This window comes from Cyprinus carpio, chromosome A8, assembly GCF_018340385.1.
Source record: "Cyprinus carpio isolate SPL01 chromosome A8, ASM1834038v1, whole genome shotgun sequence".
NCBI classification, from domain to species: domain Eukaryota; kingdom Metazoa; phylum Chordata; class Actinopteri; order Cypriniformes; family Cyprinidae; genus Cyprinus; species Cyprinus carpio.
The window spans coordinates 12,122,676-12,145,958 of NC_056579.1; the positions used below are offsets into that span (position 1 = coordinate 12,122,676).

The 23,283-nt window shown below is 36.1% G+C and overlaps 2 protein-coding genes across 3 annotated transcripts; both read left to right on the forward strand.

The window, feature by feature from the left end:
• The first annotated feature begins 2,949 nt into the window (after positions 1-2,949).
• LOC109095526 (ragulator complex protein LAMTOR5-like) lies at positions 2,950-4,735 on the forward strand. The gene is made up of 4 exons (XM_019109252.2): positions 2,950-3,110; positions 3,190-3,251; positions 3,950-4,067; positions 4,395-4,735. Exons 1-4 carry the CDS (start codon positions 3,076-3,078, stop codon positions 4,453-4,455), a joined length of 276 nt encoding a protein of 91 aa, XP_018964797.1. The 5' UTR covers positions 2,950-3,075; the 3' UTR covers positions 4,456-4,735.
• A 741-nt stretch (positions 4,736-5,476) lies between these two features.
• Positions 5,477-23,278, forward strand: LOC109094632 (monocarboxylate transporter 5-like). 2 transcript variants are annotated; one of them, XM_042762244.1, is made up of 10 exons: positions 5,477-6,266; positions 8,631-8,757; positions 12,032-12,161; positions 12,275-12,407; positions 12,482-12,625; positions 12,706-12,867; positions 13,749-14,324; positions 18,930-19,141; positions 20,589-20,682; positions 21,491-23,278. In XM_042762244.1, exons 2-10 carry the CDS (start codon positions 8,735-8,737, stop codon positions 21,694-21,696), a joined length of 1,680 nt encoding a protein of 559 aa, XP_042618178.1. In that variant the 5' UTR covers positions 5,477-6,266; positions 8,631-8,734; the 3' UTR covers positions 21,697-23,278. The 2 variants fall into 2 exon arrangements, with proteins under 2 accessions (XP_042618178.1, XP_018963903.1); XM_019108358.2 differs by lacking the exon at positions 5,477-6,266 and adding an exon at positions 7,210-7,672.
• The last annotated feature ends 5 nt before the right edge of the window (positions 23,279-23,283 follow it).

The window sequence follows — 23,283 nt, forward strand, 5'->3', positions numbered from 1 at the left end:
AGGAAGGGGAAAAAAATTCTTCATATTTCTTTAATCTAGAAAAACAAAAACAAGCTTTGAAAACTATTAATAGACTTAGCATTGATAATTGTATAAGCCAAGAAAAAACACAAATTGATGACTACATATATTCCTTCTATAACGATTTATATAAATCTAAATTTTCAGGAAAGCGATTGTGATCTCTTCTTTTCCTTTTTAAAAGATAGAGTTCCTATTATAGACTCTGATTTTAGAAATATGATTGGATGCTGACATTGAGATTTCAGAATTAGACACTGCTATAAAGCAAATGTCTAATGGAAAGTCGCCAGGTATTGATGGCATCACAGGTAGAACTATATAAACATTTTTGGCACGAAATAAGAATTTTAGTTTTTGAAGCATTAAAGGAATGTATAGATAAAGCTGAATTATCTCCATCAATGAAGCACGGTTTAATTATTCTAGCTCCAAAGTCGAACAAAGATAAATTATTTTTAGACAATTGGAGACCAATAACTCTTTTATGTAATGATTTCAAACTGCTCTCTCATGTTTTTGCAATAGACTAAAAAAGGGTATTGGTGAAATTATCAGTGAAACACAATCGGCTTTTATTATTAAAGGGAGAAGTATTCACAGTCATATTAGACTAGTTCTTGATATGCTTGATTATAATTTTTTAATTCCCCAGACAAGCTTTACTTCTATTTCTAGATTTATTCAAGGCATTTGATACCCTTGAACACTCCTTTTTGTTTAGATCCTTAGAAACTTTGGTTTTGGCCCTATGTTTTGTAAAGTAATTTCCATGTTTTATAATGATATTTTTAGTAGTGTTTCTCTTAATGTTGGTTCATCACCCAAAATCCAAATTAAACGAGGAATTCGTCAGGGATGCCCTGTCTCACCATTACTTTTTAATCTTGCAGTTGAACTTATGTCTTTATTCATTAAAAACTTTGAAGATAATATAGGCATAGACATTCTTGGTAGAACCTTTACTATAAGCCAATTTGCAGATGACACTCTTTTATTTCTTAAAAATAAAGAGGTACTTCCATTAGTTATTGAAAAAATTTCTGTTTTCTCAAAGGCATCAGGCCTGACTCTAAACTTTAAAAAATGTGAATTAATGGCAATCCATAATTGTAATTTAGCACGTTATAGAGGGCATTCCACCAAAAAAGGAGATTAAGTATTTAGGGGTTATGATTACAAATAATGTTGTTAATAGAGAACATTCAAATTTTAACTCTAAAATAGAAAGTATGAAAAAAATCCTTAAATCATTGGTTATCTCGAGACCTATCTATATTGGGTAGAATTCTCTTAACTAAAACTGAGGGAATATCCAAACTTATTTACTTATCTCAAGCCTTGTATACTGCCCCGAGAGTAATTAAATCGGTGAATTCAATCTTATTTAAATTTATTTGGAAAAATAAAACGCATTATCTACGTAAATTTCATATGGTAAAAGAGTATGAACATGGAGGTTTGAGAGCCATTGACTTTGAATCTCTTCTTGGTACATTCAGAATAAAATGGTTGAAAGAGTGTTTAATAAAGTCACATTCCAATATGGTACCATATTCCTAACCACATTTTTAAAAAAATTGGCGGCCTTGATTTTGTGTTGAGATGTGATCTCGACCCTTGTAAAATTCCTCTGAAGGTATCTAATTTTCATAAACAAGTACTGTTATTTTGGAAAATGATGTTTACCCATAACTTTTCCCCTCACAACTCCACTCTTTGGAACAACAGGGTTGTAATTATTAATAGAAAATCTCTGTTTAAAAGTGATTGGTTTAGCCAAGGTATTTTTTTTTATTCATGATTTGTTAGATGATAATGGCTTTTTTCTTATCTTATATTGATTTCATTAGTAAATACAAAGTTAAAATTACATTAAAAGGTTATAATAAGGTATGCAATGCTATACCTACTGGATTGTTAAGAATAATTCAAAGTAGTTTTTTCTGATCTTTTATCTAGACCAGTAGTTTCTCTTCCCTCTTTGAAAAAATATGTAATGTTGACCTCTTAGACTATAAGTGTAATAACAAACTTATTTATAAAGAACTTAAACGTATCATCACTGGTGATTATAAATGTTAGTTTTTCTGGGAGATGTTGAAACCTCAGTAAGGGACAAAGCTTTTTACCCGTTATATGGCTTACCCAGTTGCTCCAAAGGTCAAGGAGACTCATTATAAAATTATGTTTAGGATATATCCAGTTAGTGACTTTATACAAAAACGATTTCATTTTCGATGTGCATCCTTGTGGTTTCTGCTCTTCATTTCCTGAAACACTTGATCACCTTTTCTTTTACTGTGAGGTTTTCTTCTAAATTTTGGTTTGATATACATAGCTGGTTGTCAGTAAAAATGGAGACAGTTTCTCCTATAACCCAGCAAGATGTGCTCTTTTTTAAATGTGATTTAAATTCATCCTTCTCTGATGTTGTGAATTTTTGTTTTGTTGATGGGTTAAATATCACATACATACTTGTAAATGGAAAAAATGTAAACCTTCCTTCAATATATTCTTATGTGAGTTTGTTAAAATGTTTCAGAGCTTAAAATGCCTCAAAAAACTTAATCGAAAATCGGAAAAGTTATGCTTCTCTTTGTCAAAATATATATTATTTAAAAAAAATTTTTTAAATAACTTCATCGACTACAATTTTGGTTTCATCCTTGCTCCTTGTTATTGTCTCTTTTGTTGTATTTTATTTTATTTTATTTTATTTATTTATTTATTTATTTTTTATATTTTTATTTTTTTGTTCTTTAATGTAAACTCTGTGCTGGTCTATATGAAAGTGTCTTACATTGTTGGTTCCCTGTCTTGTTATGTAAATTAAGCAATAAAAAATAAAAAAAAAAAAATGTATTTTATTTTATGGATTTGGATTTGGGTTGCGCTATTAGTATTTTTTCCTTAGAGGGCGCCGTAGTGTTGGAGTAGTGTGGTAGAATGTCAGCTGACATCCCGGAAGTAATACATAATAAATATCGCTGCTACTCTCTCTACAATATATCATTTTTCTGTTCGTTTAAGAACATTATTTAGGCTTCTATTATGGAGGGTGCACTGGAGCAGCATCTTGACGACACGTAAGTTAAAATATAGCATTCTTTTCCAAGCATATATACTTATTTTAGGTGCTGCTTTACTAATCTGTTCTTTCACTAGAATGAAAAATCCTGCCATTGTTGGGGTTTTGTGCACAGACGCTCAAGGCCATAATCTAGGATGTAAGTATAATTCTGATTCATTCATCCACTAGGTCATGATGGTAGTGTTATTTGAGTAATTTACATACCTGCATTATTCCAGCAACATTAATTTAATGTTAATATTTACATAAGGGTACAAGGGAAGGTTTAGCCAAAAATATAGACAAATACAAATGTTTTGAATGTGGTTCAATTCAGTTTACTTTCATAAAACTGGGGACATTATTATTACTCAAAATGGAAACTTTTCAACCCAAACTAAAACTATTATGTGTGTATTTGTATATATGTATGTTACATGGAAAAAATGAATATTAAACTAAATAAAAATAAGAAACATAGATATGTTTAATTTGAGGCCCTAAAATTACTGAAAACTGAACTAAACTAAAATAATTGAAAATATAAAAATTAAAAAGCTAATTCCAAATATTAATGAAAACTACAACAGTGTATATTATTATACTAAAATAACACTAAATTTATTACAGTTTGTTTCTTTTTGTTTCTTGTTTTCTTTTTTCCCACTTTTTTTTAAATGTCTAAAACAATATACAGGTATAAAAATGAACATATTGTTCAATAAAATGTAATGTTACAGAATTTTGCTCTCATATGGGTTATCTTGAATGTTTGAAATCTTTTTAATTGCTCACCATAATTTGGGGATGATCCATGTACTGTAAGTGTCAACTTCTTTAATGTTTTAATCTCAGGCCGTGGCTCGCTTTCTGATGAACATGGAGGAGTTGTGTCCGTGCTGGCCAGGCAAGCTGCTTCTCTAACCAAAGACCCCACTGACTCTCCTACTGTGTGTCTGGAGTCTGACTCCGGGTAAGAAGCTAAGTGACAAGCATCTGCCTAGTTTATGGGAACTTAGTTAAGCTTAATTTTGAGAGATAACCAAGAACAAAAAAAACAAACTCCAGATCTTAAATGTTTAGTATCTTCATTTAAAAAAATAAAATTGAATAATTCAGGGGCGTAGTTCATTAGAACTAAGGGCATATTCTCCAAACTTTGCTGCTTTCATCCCATTAAGTACCTGCCCCTCCACCACACGTTCTTAAAATTTTATGTGACATAACGTGACTTATAATAAATATTGTTGCCACTTTTTAACTATTAAATGGGACCCTTAATATAATTCTGTCATTGCAGGAACGTTTTGGTGAGAACACATGGAACAATTACACTGGCTGTACATAAGATGGCATCATAAATTCAGTTTGTTTCTAATTGTCAGAAATTGAATACGTGCAGTGTTTTTAAACATCATTATTTTGAGTTTGAAAAACTTCAATGGTCTATTGTCAGCAACATAGAAGTTTAATGATTGGATGAAATCTTGTCTTCCATCAGATATTTGTGTACATGGTTAATCGATCATTTATTTTCCAATATTTGTACTTTCTTTCAACCATACTCCACAGTTTACTGCTTTTTTGTTTGTTCAAACTATTTTTTCCCAGTTAATAAACTGTGTTATTTAAGGAAAATAATTCTGAGTCTTTTGTGAGGGCTGTTTTAATTGAAGTACCATAATGTGTTCAGAAGGGGGCAGTAGTTGTATCACATTTAGCATGAAGCAGAGAAGATATATACTGAAGATAATCACAGTGATTTTACATTCATTAAGTACCTCACAGAGAACAGTTTAATGGATCATTGTGAGTTATAGTTTATGTGCATGAGTAACAACCGGAAATTATTAAAGTTGAGACAGGTGAGGTTTTTTTTTCAACATGCTTCTTAATAATGGTCAATTATAAAAGTTAATTTTGACAAACATAACATTTAAAATTTGGTAACAATCACTATCGTTTTATTTTACGAATAACAGAAATATACTATCCTTTTTTCTGTATGTTTTTTTGTGTGCATATGGAAAATACAGAGAATTGTTCTCTGCATTTTGTAAACACTCTGGCCTGTCATGGAGTGTTCCTTTCTTGATAACAGTTAACAGTGAAATCACTTGGCTTAGCTTTTGATTTTGTAAAAGAGACATCATTTTAACCTTAACATAGATAATAAGAAACAGAGTTTGGCAAAGTTAGCGCTTAAGTGAGCACCATGAATACTAATAGAGAAGAAATCATGCATTGTAGTCTTTGTTCTATTTTTGACGTACTGTACCTGTAATATACCCTTTGTCACTCATAACCTTTAGGTTTTTTTTTATGTACAGTTTTTTTCCAAGCACAAAAACAGCACTGAGAACAACCTGTACATGTGGAGGGTTTGTGTGTGCTTTAAACAGCAGATAAATGTTTTCTAAGTACATTTGTATGGTTAACATTTCAGAATGCAGCAGGTGTGTTTCTAGAAGGTTTGAGACCATAATGAGACCTGCGATGAAAAAGGATACAGCACAACACTTGCAAGGCAATGTTTTACCTGGGATTACATATCAGAATGTACAGGTCTAGACCTTTTAGGACATTTTGTCATTCCTGTCTATTTACCTGTGTTCTAAAAACCTCAAACATTAACCTGCCTTTAACGTTTTAAGGGCCTAAGAATCTCACATCAGTGCCTTCCACCAAAACACACAGTGGTGTCTATCTGAATACCTAAACATTTATTATTTGCCCCTGAAGCTTTTACAGTGTGTTGCTTTGACCTCTTTCAAATAGCCACAGTCCAGAAAAGCCTCTGAAATTAGTTCCACTTCAATACTTAGCTTCTGAGTTCCGGTCACATGGTCGTTAAATGAACTGGGGGCCGTCTTTGGCTCTGCACAGTCTGAACGCATTGCTTCCGATCTGTGCCGGTCAGATGTGACACCGAGAGACTCAGAGACTGGGAACAAGTTTTCAGAAAGTAGGAAAAATCAACCACAGGGAGTCCAGCCATGGTCAGGGATGACTTTGACACGACATACAACTACTTAGGAGGAGCTGTCATCGGGGTATCTGCGGAAGTTACCTGCAGCATAACTGAAGACGCGCATGAGGAGACGTCTATCCAAATCAAGCCTTAACAAGTGAAACCTGAAATAAACTGACTGATATTGTTAAAGGAAATATGGTAAGTCCTTCTTTTCCTCGCCTTCCATATGTTTGCGTTTATGAAATATTCCTTGAAAATTTACAGAATGAATTTTTCGGTTGCATACATGTTCACAAGTCTACATTACAGAAATACTACGTTTTTCAAGGCTAAGTTTAAGGCTGCATTTACACTGCAGATCTGGATGACCAAATCGGATTTATTTATTTTTATTTAAAAAAAAAAAAAAAAAAATACACAACACGGGCTTAACTTGACGTCTCAATGACAGTGATATTAAAAGTCCAAACTCTGCACACACTATTCATAAAGCATACTTTGTATAGAAAGGCAAATGAGTCCAGAATATGAACGCAAAGAGTTTATCTTATTGACAGAACTCATAGAAACATTTTTAATTTTCATCCTTACATCAAAATAATTAATTAGTAGAATGGTCTAGCGGTAACTTGTGTCAAGTTAGCAGGTGTGGGTTCTAATCCGCCATCGTATAGTTTTTTTTTTTCTCATTAAATCCAAATGTGTTCACCAGTGATTGTATATCATGAGAAGGGATATGACTGTGTGCATTTTTTGTGATTTCACCCGAAACGAATAGAGAGCCGACCACAACAGATTGAAGCTCTCGTCTGTGCACGAGCCGCCGTCACTGATAACAGCGGCATCCAGCACTCAGCGTGATTTTAAAGCAACACATTTCGGCGCCATATCGACTCTTATTTAACACAGACGAACGAAATGCATACTCTGATAGATAACTAGAGATTTTTCTACGGCAAGCCGTTTTAGCTTAAAATATTCCAAGCGTTACTCGTCCTAACTGCATTTTTTTCTAGTAACAATTAAATTAGAGAGCTCTACAATTACATTCTTACTAGTAACAATGACAATTAGAGAGCTCTCTAAATCTATTTTTAGTTATTATTACAATAAGAGAACTCTCTAATTGAAATGTTCGTGCCCCCTTACACTGCATGCAGGCACAAATGCACGTAAGTTATCCGATTCATATCCGATTTATTCACATGAATGAGGCCTGAAACCGATCTGAGAATATCGGAATCCATGTGCTTTTTTTACACGTTCGCGGGCCATATCCGATCCGTGCCAGTACCACGTGGGAGGAAAAAAATAAACTTTTGTATTAGTAGCCTATTATTAAAAAAAAAAAAAAAAATCAAGAATGTATTTCACTTACAGGAAAATAAAACCCGATATGTTTTATCGGAACATAAAGCATTGGTCATATGATGCCGGAGGTTTAACTGACGGTGGTTTTTCTATCGACTGTTATCGATAAGTGTAAAGTAGGTTACTGCACTCAAGTAGCGCACATTCACATTCGCCGCTGGGCTCGCGCGACCCACACGGGCGCTATGCGGCTGCGGACACCTCGCGACAGCATCGGCTCTCTAGCGTTTGAGGTAAAATCATTCTCGCCACTGCTTGTTGTCATAGTATAGGATTATAAGCTAAGCCTAAATATTTAGAGGTTTAACTACACAACCGCACGTCTAGTTACCGGACAGGGTGGTTGAGTTGAGGATGAGGAGGAAAGATAACGCTGTAGTCTGTGTGGGATGTCCTAAATGGTGCGTTCCCGGTATGAATATTTGAAGGGTTCAAGTATTACAAACTTTTGTTTAAATAAAAGTTAGGATTTACGAGAGGTTATTATTTGTAGGCTATAAGAGTGATACTAGATTAGCCTCCATGAGGACACTTTCCCCCAAAGTTAGAACATAGTTAATCCTAGGCGATTAAACTAGTATGTTTCACATTGTGAAAAGTTTAGCATGTTTTGCAGACTAAATGTTTGATGTAAGGACACTGGGAGGCAATGTGTGGAAATGTACTTCTTTGAATGTGTTTAGAAAACATTACAGTGAATCAAAGGAGAGGTCAAGAGATTTCCTTCCACTGGCTGTGATGTCACAATAACAAGACTGCATTTGCTGATTCATCAGTGAATGAGATTTATAGATTTAAATGCAGTTCTCAGTTGAATTGAGGTTATATAACTAATTAATAAGGCCAACCCCTGCATGAACCCAACACAAGGTAAGAGGGTCCACAGTCACAGGGGTGTAAAGTTCCACACAGGTATGCCAGCAAAACAACTGTTTAAAAAGTTTGAGGCAAAAGCAGTACTTTGACAATTCATACCTGAAATCACTGCAGTTGGGAAGGCTTGTGACCACCAGTCAGACGTCTCTAACAATGAATGTAAGATTAACTACATTGTGCATCTGTCAGCATGCATGAAATCTCTGAGAATTATTTGAAAGACACAAACCTTGGACACCCAATGATTAGAGATTCTTGTGTGGGGAAGGTCCAAAAGATCTAAAAAAGTAAGTTATAACAGAATTTGTGTAACAGGTTTGTCTAAAACAAGATCTGCAAGTTGAGCTTCCAGTCCAGAAGATGACACAGCGTAAATAAGCTGTCACCCTAAAGGTCAATTATTTTTCTCTGCAACAACTATGCTGCCAAAAGAGCAATACAGGTGAGTCTTTTTCAAAGTGTTTTTCTCTAACTGCCTAAGATTATGATATCTAAATTAGCTTTTTTTTAAGGTGGATGTTTTTACATTTTAATCAGCAGCCCTTTTCACCCATATACTTAAATTTAAACAAAAAGTAACCAAGTTATGCAGGACTGTCACATAAATAATGATATAATGATGTTGCAACATACCAGAGCACAGGATGTGAACACTGAGGTGGTGACCAAAAAAAAAATGCTCACTCAGTCGCTGCATAGGGCAGTTAGTAAAAATGCAATTAGCACTGGATTTTAAAGAGGCTTTTGAGTGAAAAAAATCAGGGTGAGTAACAAGTTGGACCATAGTCCTTTCCAATGCAACTTCCTGCACTTACCCGTGACCTGAAAGGGATACTCCAACCCAAAATGAAAATTTTGTCATTAATCACTTACCCCCATGTCATTACAAACCTGTAAAAGATTTCTTCGTCTTCAGAACACAATTTAAGATATTTTGGTTGAAAATCGGGAGGCCTGTTGAGGAAACTGTTGACAGAGGAATTATTGAATAAAGTCGTTATTTTTGTTTTTTTCGCTTACAAAAAGTATTCTCGTAGATTCATAACATTATGGTTGAACCACTGATGGCAGATGGACTATTCTGATGATGTCTTTCATACTTTTCTGGACCTTGACAGTGTTACTTACTTGGCAGTCTATGGGACAGTCACAGGCCTCCTGGTTTTCATCCAAAATATGTTTAAGGAGTCATATGATGCTTTTTTAAAGATAATTACTTTGTATATTTGGTGTAACAGAATATGTTGACATGCTTTAATGTACAAAAAAACACATCTTTTTCAAATACTGTACATTATTGTAGGTCCTCTATGCCCCGCCTCTCTCAAACGCGTCGTTTTCTACAAAGTCCCTGCTTCTGACAAGCGCAGTCTGCTCTGATTGGCCAACTGACCCAGTGCATTGTGATTGGCCGAACACTGCAAGCACTCGTCGGAAATGTAACGCCCCTTTCCCTAATCGTGAGCTTCATCTTTCAAAATAAATGTAAAGACAGTTAATAATGTTCTTAGTTTTACCATCATTTCAAGCCCGAAAGGGGAACAGAGTCACAATGATGAGGCTCGTATGTGTTTGCAGTACACAAGCCATGGACGGTTAAGACAGCTGACTACACTGTGTGACCCTGTTTTTCTCTCTCTCTCTCTCTCTCTCTCTCTCTCTCTCTCTCTCTCTCTCTCTCTCTCTCTCTCTCTCTCTCTCTCACATACACACACACACAACGCTCAATAGCAAATATTTTAATAACAAAACATACTTACAGTAGCTGATTCAGAAGCGGCAGATTGTCATAGCAAAGTCAGAATTAACTCCTCTCCTAGGTTCATGAAACTGTCGTCCATAAAATGCGTCACTGTTCTGTTGTAAGTAATTTGAAAGCTTCTGCGTCTACTTTCGGAAGGCCAAATAAAGTGCTTTTGCTTTCGCCTAGATACACACAGCATCTCCCTGACATGGCTGCTTCAACACTAACTGCGGCTACTGAAACCATGTCTTCTTTCTTTGCGTGAACATTTGGGCGGCGTTACACAAATCTTTCCACATAGTGATGTAGAGATGTGGGGGCGTGTTTGAATGAGCCTTTTTAGGGGGGCGTGGCGGAGTCTTAACTTTGATAAAGAATATCTCTTTGGATTTGAGACTTTAGTCTTTGCAACTTTACAGCTCTTCTTTATGCACCAAGAGCTTGTGACACACCAAAGAGAAAGGTAAAATTAAAATCACATCATATGACCCCTTTAAGTTGTGTTCCAAAGACGAACGAAGCTTTTACGGGTTTGGAACGACATGGGGGTAAGTGATTAATGACAAAATTTTCATTTTGGGGTGGAGTATCACTTGAAGCATTCACACATGTGATCTGGAATATATGCATGCACGCAAGCACACACACATGCACAGACACACTCCGGGGTGGCCCTCGGTAAGCACATGGAAGGAAATGTTTTCACTTACAGCACACTGGCCCAATTCATTGCTCTGTAATCCTCTAAGCAGTTTTTGCATGCTTTGCCTCTCCACTTGTCTGTTTTCTCTTGAAGGAGCAGCCAACTACTTGAAATCATGAGCTTTATGTACGAGAGCTTTACAATCCACATATTTTCTGTTGGACAGTCGTGTTTTCATCAGTGAGGCTATGAATTTCCAGATCTGTTTCTGACTTTTAAAAGTTCTAAACACACAACGGGGTAACACTTTAGTTTAGGGACCAATTCTCAGTATTAAGGTACTTATCAGCATGCATATTTCTTAAAAACGGGCTGTTTATTGATACTTTTAAAGAACATATTAATTCCTTATTCTGTATAACCATATTATATACTGTATGGTTAATTAATAATTAGGAGTTTATTGAGGCAAAAGTCATAGTTAATAGTGAGAATTATTCCCCTAAACAAAAGTGTGACCAACACTCAACTGTACGTCCAATAGCAGTTTAGACATGATGCTAAATGTCTTCTTTTTTTGTGATCTAAAAAAGAAAGAAAATCATACAGATTTGAAACAAAATGAAGGTAAATTGTATTTGGCTATATTTTGAGTAAACTATACCTTTAAGAAAAGCTGCTCAGTATTTATAGTTGTGCAAGCGTTTATCTCTGTGAAATATTTCAGACGATCCACCATCTCTGCACAGGGGCTCGCCGTTCGGTTAACTTCATGCCAGGTGTTTGTTTGAATGAACCCGTTAGCCTTTGACCGTTCTTTTTGTGTCATTTTGAACACTGTACTAGAAACACACTCTATTCAGCTGTAAATAAGAAGGTATCAGGCTCGGATCCAGAACACTTCACTTTTTCAGCTGTAATTTAGATGGTATGGTGTTAGGATCGGGTACAGTTCACTTCATATTATACTGATAACCAGTGGCATCTTATTCTGAGTTTAGAAAATGTTTAACAGATAGCACCAGATCAAACCACATTATGCTGGCGATACTGTATTTGGGTCCAAATGTAAAAAGGGCAAAGGAGATAAAAGAGTAACAGAAGATTAGATTAAAAATTAACTGTTTAACATTTGCCATTATTGGATTCTTTTTTATCAGTTTTTTCATTCATTTGTCTTTGTTATAATAATGGAAGCATTTTCATCTGTACGTGGTTGTATGATTCAGATGGTGAAGAGGGACAATATTTGTCTACATGTTCTCATGATAATTTTATGAAACCTTATCACTCACTGGTTGATGTTAAGTTGATGTTGTGATGTTTCAGTGATGGCAAGGCTGCCAAAATCTCCTGCTCTGAACAAAAAGCTAAGGCCATGAAGAAGGAAAAGAAGGTTGTGTATGTGGATCCACCAGATGGCGGTTGGGGTTGGATGGTGGTCCTGCACTGTTTCCTGGTATGTTATTAATCCTACTGTTAGAGACTCTAATTTTAAACGTCTTTGCTATGATAAAATTGAGGTGATCGGTATTGAGCTGAAATCAGTTGAATCTGCTGGTGTCTTTTCAGGTGAACGTGTTGGTAATGGGTACACTGAAGAGCTTTGGGATCTTCTTTGTAGCATTGCAGGATGAGTTTGGAGGCTCGTCCGAGAGCATCAGCTGGATTGGATCCATCATGTCTAGCCTCAGGCTCTCCGGAGGTATGGTCACCATAGCAACCATCTTCGATCCAATATGGTAGGTCATAAACCCAGTTTTGTTTGTGACCCATTAGGTCCGTTGGCCTCGGTGGCCTGTGCCAAGTTGGGGAACAGGGTTACCTCCATAGTTGGAGCGCTTCTCGTCAGTGCCGGCTTTATCTCCAGCTTATTTGCCACCAATGTGATTTACCTTTACATTAGCATGGGGATAGTTGTTGGTAAGTTTCATTTTATTTGGAAGATAAAAGTATAGATATTAAGAGTAAAAAATTCATGCACACACCTTTGATTTTTCCAGGTCTCGGGTTTGCTCTTCTTTATCAGGCCACATCTGTTGTAACAGTGACTTATTTCCGAAAGAGGCTGGCAACTGCATATTCTATTGGCCGCTCTGGCATGGGTTTGACCTTTGCCCTTGCTCCTTTCACTCAGCTGCTTTTGGATCATTATGCTTGGCAGGGTAATTGGCTTTCAGCTACATTTTTATCAAATCTGTAATGTAATATCAGTATACATCTTTAAATGATATGTTATTTATATATATATAAATTCTTGACAAATATGCATACCATTGTTCAAAAGTTTGGTGTCAGTAAGATTTTTTCACTTTTTTTTGAAAAAAGTCTCTTATGCGTACAAAGGCTTCACTTATTTGATCAAAAACCGAGATATTGTGAAATTTCATTACAATTTAAAGTAACTATTTTTATTCTGTGATGGCAAAGCCGAATTTTCAGCAGACATTACTCCAGTCTCCAATGTCACATGAACCTTCAGAAATCATTCAAATAATCAGGTTTTATTCTAAAGAAACATTTCTTCTACTTCTTCTTATTGTTACTATTAGTTGATAATGGCTGTGCTTCTTAATAAAGTGTGGACATGTTTATAAGGATTTTCTAATGAGACAGAAAGTTTGAAGAACAGCACTGAAATAGAAGTCATTTTAAGGAAACAGTATCCTTGTTAAATAAAAGTATCCATTCCTTTAAAAAAAATAAATTTTACTGACCCCAAACTTTTTAACGGCAGTACATATTGTGATTTTTCATATTTATTTATACTTTTCATTTAATTGAAAATACATAAAAAGTGCCATTTGGCCAATGAGTACACGTTCTATAATGAGCTTGTTTTTGATTTTTGAAGTAAAAATTAATTTTGCTTCAAGAGCTCGTGAGCAAAAATGCAGAAAATGTCAGTATGATACTACTGTCCTGGTATCATAGTGAATAGAAAATACAAATTAAAAGAATTAAATTATTTACAAGAAAACAAGTAATGAAGAAGTTGTGTTAAAATATTATTATTGACACTGACTAAATTCTGTTCTGTCTTTAGGAGCGCTGTTGATTTTGGGAGGTCTGATGCTGAACCTGGTGGCTTCTGGGATGCTTTTGCGGCCCATTAACGTTAGACCTCAAGCTTCACCCATGTCAAACTCCACCCTTCATAAAGCTGGATCTGAGAAAGAACCTCTAAAGAATCATATGAATGGCAACACATCTATGTCCAATGGCACTTCCAAAATGGACAGCTCACCTCCCATTCACAGGGACACACTTATAATAGAGAACCCCGTTCATGAACAGAACACTCTTCCACATCTGGAACTCAAAAAATCCATCCAGAATGGGGTGAATGGTACAGACGGCAACCAAATTAAAACTTCCCCCGAGATGAATGGGGTTTCTCCTGTGGATTCCTTACTTGAGAACAGCAAAACAGAAAATCTTCCTGAAAACCCCAAAAAAGTGCTGGACTTCTCACTGTTGAAGAACCCTTTCTTTTGCATCTACACCTGGTCGCTGGTCTTCAGTCAGCTGGCATATTTTATACCTTACTTCCATTTGTCTGCAAGGGCCCGGGACCTGGGCATCGAGCCTATGGATGCTTCCTTCATCATCTCGGTGGCTGGTGAGTCATATTACCTTTGACCATCCTACGTCATGCTTTTCCACCGTCATCTAATTTAAGTATTAAGTGCTTTTACAGAATTTATTTTACATTAGGAAGGATATTATAGATAAAGAGTTTGTGACAAAGGTTATAATATGATTTAAATTAAAAAGTTACCTATGCAAAAAAAAAAAGTCCTCTAGTCAGCATGTTTGTTATTGCTGTTCTCTGGCTGCAACAGTTCACCTATGTTCACTAACAATGTGTAACAGTAGAGGAAATCAATAGGACATAAGCACTGCTGCACTATACTGTGGAAAATAAAGAAACAAAAGGCCATATAATGACAGTGCTTGCAGACAGCATGTCATTGGTGAAGCCGTGTTTTTTTTTCTGGCTTCATCAGGGATGTATTCCAGGAAAGCCATAAAGCCTTACATGATCGATGCACTACAACCATTATGCTTTGCAGCAAGCTGTACCCTAATATGGGCTTTAAAGGGTTGATCCAAAAAGGCAGCCAACTTCACATTAATTATTTGTGAGCAGTTTAAATTCTGCAGTGTTATGCAATGAGTGCTCTTACATAAAAAATGAACTTTGGCATAGTGGCTAAAACCAGAGGGCTTGCAAGTGTCCTATCAATAATGCCACAGTGAATGAAAGACAGTGTGAATATGTTTATTCAAACTTATTTTAGGTATAACATTAAAAAGCCTTTATTAAAATGGAAATGTTTTCAACAGAAAATCACAACCAACATGTTGTCTGTTGTCTGGGTATGTAGGAAACATGTGACACCCTATAGACACCCAAAAATGTTTACTGCAATACACACCCTGATAAAGGCTCTCTATTTGCAACATGTCTATTGTTATTTTAAATATGTCAGTGTTAAATTTAATATTTAATATTATACCCCATGCAGTTTCCTTAAAGGAGCTGTATGTAAGAAATCTATTTCAATTAATCATAAAATGGCCCTGATGTGTCACTAGACATTAAGAAATCATGTTCATTTCAAATACTTATATCACTGACAACAGTAGTCCGGCCAGGATATTGTCATTTAAAAAGTGGACTTGCAGCCCTCAACTGATGTTGATGTTGTCATTTTGTGTTTTGGCCTGACGCGCTTCCCTCCACCTATCTACCAATCACGAAGTCAGTAGTGTTTCGGGATCCGTGTTGCCAGCTTTGCTGTAACCTACCCTAACTCCAGTCGGATAAAAATGTCTAATGTTACTAAATCAAAAAGACCTTGTTATAATTCAGAAATTCGTCGTGACAAAGTCCGAAATAAAACCAGAATTTGTATTGTAGATGCTTTTGAAAGATGGAGACGGCTGAAAACGGAGATGAATTTGAACACAGACACCAACGTTGCTAATTTTCTCCTGGACAGGTAAGATTCATCTATGCTTGGCTAACTTGTACTTGATGTCAATGGACATTTCATATATTCATGACAGTCGAACAAAGTTATGCATGTTTGTGCAAAGTAACATAACGTTAGCTGACATGGACATACTGTGTACGTCTGTTCGTCACTTGCCATTGGAAGCTCATTGAAGCAGCCTACGTTTCTGCTGAATCCTGCAGCTTATCTGGCAACCTCGAGTCAGGGGGTAGGGGGAGGGGATACATCGCTCTACAGTATTTTTATAGTGATTGCAGTACCAGTTTAGGCCACAATCCTACATACGGCTCCATTAAATTACTTGCTTTATATTAGAATTGAGAATGCACTGTTATTGAAATTCTGACCGATATGATGGGCTGTTAGTTAAAATAAAACACTCAAAAAGTCGTCTTTTTGAGTCACACTTAAAAGTGTATCCATGTCTTGGAATTATATAATAAATATTTCTAAGACAGCAAAAGCATTTAAATTCATAAATTAGTGAAATAATGGCTCAGAAAAGTGTAGTTTTGTAGGCTTAGCATCACTTATTCACAGCAGGTTTTGAGTCCCAAGTTTTTTATTTATTTTTCTGTTGTTGTTGTTTTTTTCTATTTTTTTTTTGATGGTCTCTGATATACTATGACAAGTCACCTTTATTGTAATTTACTGTCTAGTGTATGAACTTTATTAGATCATTTTGTCATCCAGCATCAGAGTCTGATAGCCCCTCCCATTCCAGTATGTAAAGAAAGCTGCAATAGTTGAGTATCCAACATTCCACACCTTTTTTTCTTGTTAATTAAGTGCGTCATCCAGATATTTGAAGTGCAAAAGTTTTCAGTGTGAATTTACTTGCAATATGTATACTAGTAAAAAGGCCTTAAAATAGTGCATGAGTGCACAAACTGAGATGACCCTGATATTCCAAATGTCTCCTTTCCCCCACCCCCTCCACCTGCGCTTTGAAAGCTGTTTTCACATCGGACAGGGTGAGCAGGGAACTAAAGCTCAGGCTCCTCGTGGCATGTCGCTCACTGTCGGCGAGCCGAGGGAAGTCGCTAAGCAACAGCTGTAGCTGCCGTTAGGCTTGCTAGTTCAGTGGCCAGTTCTGAAGTGGCTGACATTGTGTGGCGTGCCACAGAGGCAGCAATGCGGACAAAAGAGAGTGAGGAGATGAGCCAAACACGCTTTGTGTTTTAATGAGCTGGTTGCGATCAGACATGCATTTGGGCACTCTGTACCTCAGTGAGGGCTTATTGTCCGTCTTTGATGTAGTGGGGACATTGCATTCGTCCAGTCCTTTTTTGTCCACTGAGTGAAGTACACAAAGACACAAACACCTGTCACATGCCCGATTACCCTGGTAAAAGTCCCCTATACGCTACAGAGTTTTGTGGACTAGGAACCTCCATTGAAAGATATTTGCTGCTTTTTGTCACTGAGATTCTGTATTGAAGTATCATTGTGCAAAGCATGACAGCAACAGCTGTGAAACTCAATGGCCCTGCTGGGATTTAAACACACAAACAACGCGCAAAATGTCTTTGGGTCCAAGCGGGGGACACCAGGATGTCACCTTTAGTGGTCCACCGAGGACATGCAAACATTGAGCAGCTGCTTTGTTTTATGTCTGGCCAGCAATAAATGACTCCACATGTGCATGAACTGCAGCATCAGTTCAAGCCATTGGTTCTAAAGTATATGAGCTGGTCCTTTTAGTAGATTATGGCAACACCTCTGGGTTTTGTGTAAACATTCAGTATGTGATTTGATAGGTTATAAATGAATTACAGATTGAATAAGAACTCATGTATAGGGTATTTATGTGCATTTTATGTAGGCCTATTCAGTAAACTGTGACAGCCTGCATGTCAGCAGAGAGTGTCACACTTTGGATCTGTTGTGTATGTTTGAATTTGCAATAGTGCTGCCTCAGGTCTTTTCCTATACTGTTCAATAAAGCTCTGCAGCCCATAGACACACAACTGCAGCACAGACAACAGCAAAAACAAACCAGTAATGAACGCTTTGTACAGCACACCACAAAATGACTGTCTGTTATCATTGCTTCTGTTCCTCTTCTGTCACTCTTTGAACTGAAAAAATAGTGCTCCAGAGGCTTCAAGTGAAGTCAGTTAACTGAAAGTACGCTACAGTTTTTCATGTTTGTTAAATTTATAAGTACATTTAGTTCAAAAGTTAGGGGTCAGTAAGATTTTTTGTTGTTGTTGTTGAAAGAACTCCCTTATGCTCACCCAGACTGCATTTATTTGATTAAAAATACAGTAAAACATTAATATTGTAAAATAGTATTACAATTTAAAACAACTGTTTTCTATTTGAATATATTTCAAAATCTAATCTAAGGTAAAAAGTTCAGCATCATTACTCCAGCCTTTAGTGTCACATGATCTTTCAGAATTCATTCTAATATGCCGATTTGCTGCTAAGAAACTTTTCTTATTGGTGTTTGCTGCTTAATATTTTTGTGAAAGTCAAGATACCTTTTTTTTTCTTTTGTTTCTTTTTTGGGGGGTGGGGTGAATAGAAAGTTCAGTAGAACAGCATATTTTATCAATATTTTGTAACATTATAAAAGTCACTGTCACTATTGATCAATGTAATGTGTCCTTGCTAAAAAGAAGTATTCATTATTTTCAAAAATAAATAAATAAATAAAATCTTAATAAAATAAAAACCGACCCCAAACTTTTGAACTATAGTGAATTACCTTTTCAAATAAGTAAAATATGCTTTTGAAGTTTATTTTATGTATTTTTTTTCTTTCTTTCTTTTTTTTAATTTACTGACTAATACTGAACAAAACCTCTCCATTCTCCATTTTCCATTTTGGGAGAAACAGAGGTACAGTATGTTTAATGTGTGCAAGCATTTTAAAGAGATGTTGTTTTATGTGTATGCATGATAGTGACATACATTTTGGAAATTTGGAAAATTCTGTTTTTCACACAAAGCTAAAAAAATGGCTTTAAAGTAATAAACTACATAAGACATTTGGATCACCTTCATAAGGCTTTTATGGTGTTTTGTTATTTTGAATCTTGACAGTCCTCATTTACATGTTCAAAAGAGGTCAGAAGGTTTGGAACAAAATTAAAATAAGGCCTCAATACTATATAAGGATGAAACCTTGGAAGAATGCAAAACTAAGCGGTCCATTTTCAGTCCATCAGTTCCACAGCTTTTCTGTCTCACAGGTATAACAGAGACGGTGGCCCAACTTGCATCTGGCTGGGTGACAGACAGGAATCTGGTTCACAAATATCACTACCATAAAGCCTACCTGATCCTGTGTGGTGTGGTCAATCTTCTCTCCCCTCTGGCCACCTCATACATCTTGCTCATGGTCTACGCTGTCTTCTTTGCCATCTTCTGTGGGGGGTACATGGCTCTCCTACTTCCTGTACTGGTGAGTACATTGTCACTACAACACATTCTTTCAAGAATTCTTCATAGCAGCCTTGCAACGATGTATAAATGTGTAGATATAGATAATATACTATAACTTAGTTAAGTTTAAAATTGAAATGTCAGTTGTCTTTGTTTAAATGTTTTGGCACTTTCAATGTTAGCAATGTTACCAGCAGCTTGAAAATATGTCTTAGGAGTTATGAGCCCGTTCTGTTCATTAGAAATGTGTGTGTGGACCGGCAGGGTGGGGACATCCTAGTACAGTTTCCTTCACTTGTATTATATGTGTTAATGGAAAGGTCTTCTTTCTAGTTCTGAGTCACTGAGTTCTTGTGCTGTAATACTGCAGAGGGCAGTGTAAGGAGAGAGGGCTTGATTGACAGGTGGCACTGCAGTACACTGTTCCTCTGGAAGGAATCTTCGGTTTTACCTTTCAAATATTTTTACAACCTATGGATTCACTCTGAACCAGATAGACATCATTCGCACCTAAAAACAGTCTGTTGCCAACATGTATAGACATTAAAAAAGGTATAGTTCACCCAAAAATTCTGCAGATTCCATTGTCATGTACTCACCCTCAAGTTGTTCACAACCTGTATGAATGTCTTTCTTCTGCTGAACACAAAAGAAGACATTTTGGAGAATATAGGTTACCAAATTGTTCTAGTCTCCATTGTATTTTTCCCCATACTATGGAAGTCAGTGAGGACCAACAACTCTTCTTTTATGTTCAAAAAAAGAAAGAAACTCATACATGTTTGGAACAACTTGAGGGTGAGTAAATAATAGCAGGATTTTCATTTTTGGTGAACTAAGAGACTAATCAAATATTGATAATTTGTGAACTCTCTGAACCTCAAGAAAGCAATTAAAAATAAAGTTTGCATCAACACAATATTATTGCTTGTCCAATTGTAAAATGCAAATCAGCTGTTCTATTATGAGTAAATTTGATCAAGAGATTTACTGTAGTAAAGTGAATGGTTTTTCATACTGCATGGTGCTAAAAATGTATAAAATATATACACTACTGTTCAAAAGTTTGGGGTCAGTAATTTTTTAGCAAAGATGCATTAAATTTAGATGCATTAAAAATTCTTTATTGTCATAAACCGTTTTGCATCGTTATAAAATGAGTTTACATTGTTACTTTCTATTCATCAAAGCATCTTGGTGAATTAAACAATTTTTAAAAAAAAATATTATACTGCACAACTATTTTCAGTTGTCATTCATCATTATGTGATGCATTATTAATACATTTTATAAGAATATGGCATTTAAAAACAACTTTTTCTTTAACGATGAAGCCTTGTCTATACTCTATATCAAAAATTTGCTAACCAAAGTTCTATTTTTTTCTGGCTTAGTAAGAGAAGTCATAATCTGATATATATCATCTGTCATAAATATTATTCATTTTCCTTATTTGTGTTTTCCAGGTGGACTTGGTGGGTTCTGAAAAGCTGAACAACTCAATGGGGTTTTCAATGTTCTTTGTGGGGCTTGGCTGTCTCACAGGTCCTCCTCTGGCAGGTATGTGGAGTTTGGATGAACTCCTTAGATCATGGAATCAATAAACATCAGTCGGTAAATGTGGCCTTGATGTCTCACAAAAATAATCAGCAGCTTTGGAAAGACTTGGTTGAACATGATAATATATAAGACATGCTTGCTTCTGTGTGTGTGGCTTAAGGGACACTGAGATTGTACAGTTTCATATTTCTGTTTAAGTGGGTTACAGATGGAAGACATGTTAACTCATCTAGCTTATTTAGTTCTCCTAATATACCGTATATATGGCTCCTTTTTATTATAATGTATTGCTAAACAAATTCCATTAGGCCACTTTAAGGATTATAGAACAGATATATTTATTTGCTGAAATGTATTAACAAAATTCAGTCATCAACACAAACACAGAATCTCCTTATGTGGAACAGTACTTCAGCGAAGTACAGTTCTTGGAAATTCAACTCATGTAGAGGGGCCTCTTCAGGAAGGCAAGTATAGACCTTGCCCTGAACTCTGTAACACAGTTATGCTAACATGAACCATCTTGTCAGGGCCCCCTTCCACAATCCCCCGCCCCCCAAAAATAATGAGCAGCCAGGGAAGCAAAACAGATTTTTCTATCCTACCCAAGACCCGGGGCTGCTTGCATAGTGAAAACAAGCCATGGTTTAAAAAGCATATCCAGTCAGAACACAGGTGTGGGGAGATTCTGGGGTGGAAAGTGAATAAAGTTTTCTCCATCAGTCCATCATCTTAAGAGTCAGGTTTTTTACTGACTGTTCTCTTTCCATCTGTCAACAGTTTAATATACGTTCCTTTCGTCCCAAAGGTTTCCTGTACGACTACACTCAGACCTACGACTGCTCCTTCTATCTGGCAGGCGTGTGTTATCTGTTATCATCAGTTTCTCTTTTCCTCGAGCCTCTGGCGAGGTGCTGGCAAGCCCGAAAGAAGCGACTAGAGATGCTAAACAAAGAAATGATGTGGAGTAATGGCTGTTTCTGCCCGGCGCCTCAGAAGAATGGTGTTGTATAATAAAGGAATGAATTCAAAGCCATTTTACTTTCCACCATGTCATGTGGTTCACCTTCTGAAGGCTGATCGGAAGAGCTGAACATTTGGCAGGACCACAGGGTGGCAAGCAAATGAACGTTCGTTTGAATGCAGAGAACAAGTTAATGCTTCAGAATAGTACAATGCAAACTATTTTGTTAGTGGTTGCATGAGAATGGATTTTGTTGAATTGTTTTTGTATAAGTTCATATAAATAAATAGTAAGTTTCTCTCACCGCCATCTTTAATGGCAATCAGATCAGCACAAGAACAAATGAGGAGTCTTTGTCACCACATAAGCTTTTATGTTACAGCACATGATGAATCTTGATCTTCCTACCTTAGAAAGTTACTCAGATGCTTCCACCGATATGATGGTAAATTTGTATCACAGGACACATTTTACTCACTTAGGCAAATATACTAGTGCTGAAATAAGAGTATTTTGTCAGATGGTGATGGGTCTATGCAATAAGCCTATTAAGACTCTGTAAGCCTCCTTTTTGATACTTTAATGTGTGTTCATGTCTGTAGATGTGTTTTTGCTGTGAAGCTCAGTACTGTGTAAAGGACTGCAGAAGGCCATAATGGCTGTCATCAACAGATTTTGTTGTTGGTGCCTCATTTGGAAGACATTTTGGACCAGATTAATCCAGACATGGACATTTTTTCTCTCTCTCTCACTGGTGCCAAATCAGTCACACTGTCATTTACTGCTGACAACGGCTGAGAGATTTTTTTGGAGCAAACCGCTGTGTGAATACAAGTGAATATTCTTCTGATGCCAAGATTTGCAAGAATTAGGTCAGTCGGTTTGTGGGTTTATTTGTACCTGTTCAAGAGGCCCAGACATTGAGCATTTACATTGAGTGTTCTCTAAAGCGCAAATCCTTTTTTACTTATTGTCATTTTTTATATTTTGGTTTTGTTGGGTACACTACAGTGCACTGTTTATCACCTCTGTTTGCCTTTGTACACAATGACTGTTCTAAATGTCCTGTGATGAAAGCCAAAGATGCAATAGAAATATATTTGATCAATCTATGCATTTAAACATGTCCTGTGTTGATAGCAATCTATGTTGTAGTTCTCCCTAGTAATGTAGTTCTGCAGGAGCTGTTGCCCTCTAGAGGTAAAAACGATGTACTGCTACTGGAATGTTGTATCAATTAACAGGAAGTTCTTGTTCTGGAATGTCCAATTATTTGCTTTCATCAGCCAAGTAATGAGAAAGAATTTCCTAGAATGACCAAGACAGCTTTTTTTTTAATCACTCAATTGTTTAATGAAAGTTTTTTGGGGAGAAATTGGTTGGTGTTTTGGAGAATTTCTATAAATTGTTTTGAACTCTAAATCTAGCCTTAAAGACACTTAAGGGGACACAATAACACTATATGACAGACTTGACCATCTATACTGTACTGTGATTTTGTACTTGTGGAAAAATGTCATAACATGATGTTAGCCTGAGGGTTATTTTTTTTTTTATTGTTTTGTTGACAATGTTCACAATTGTCAAGATCTACAAGACTGTGATTAAAGAAACCAGTACATTTGACAGCCACTGGG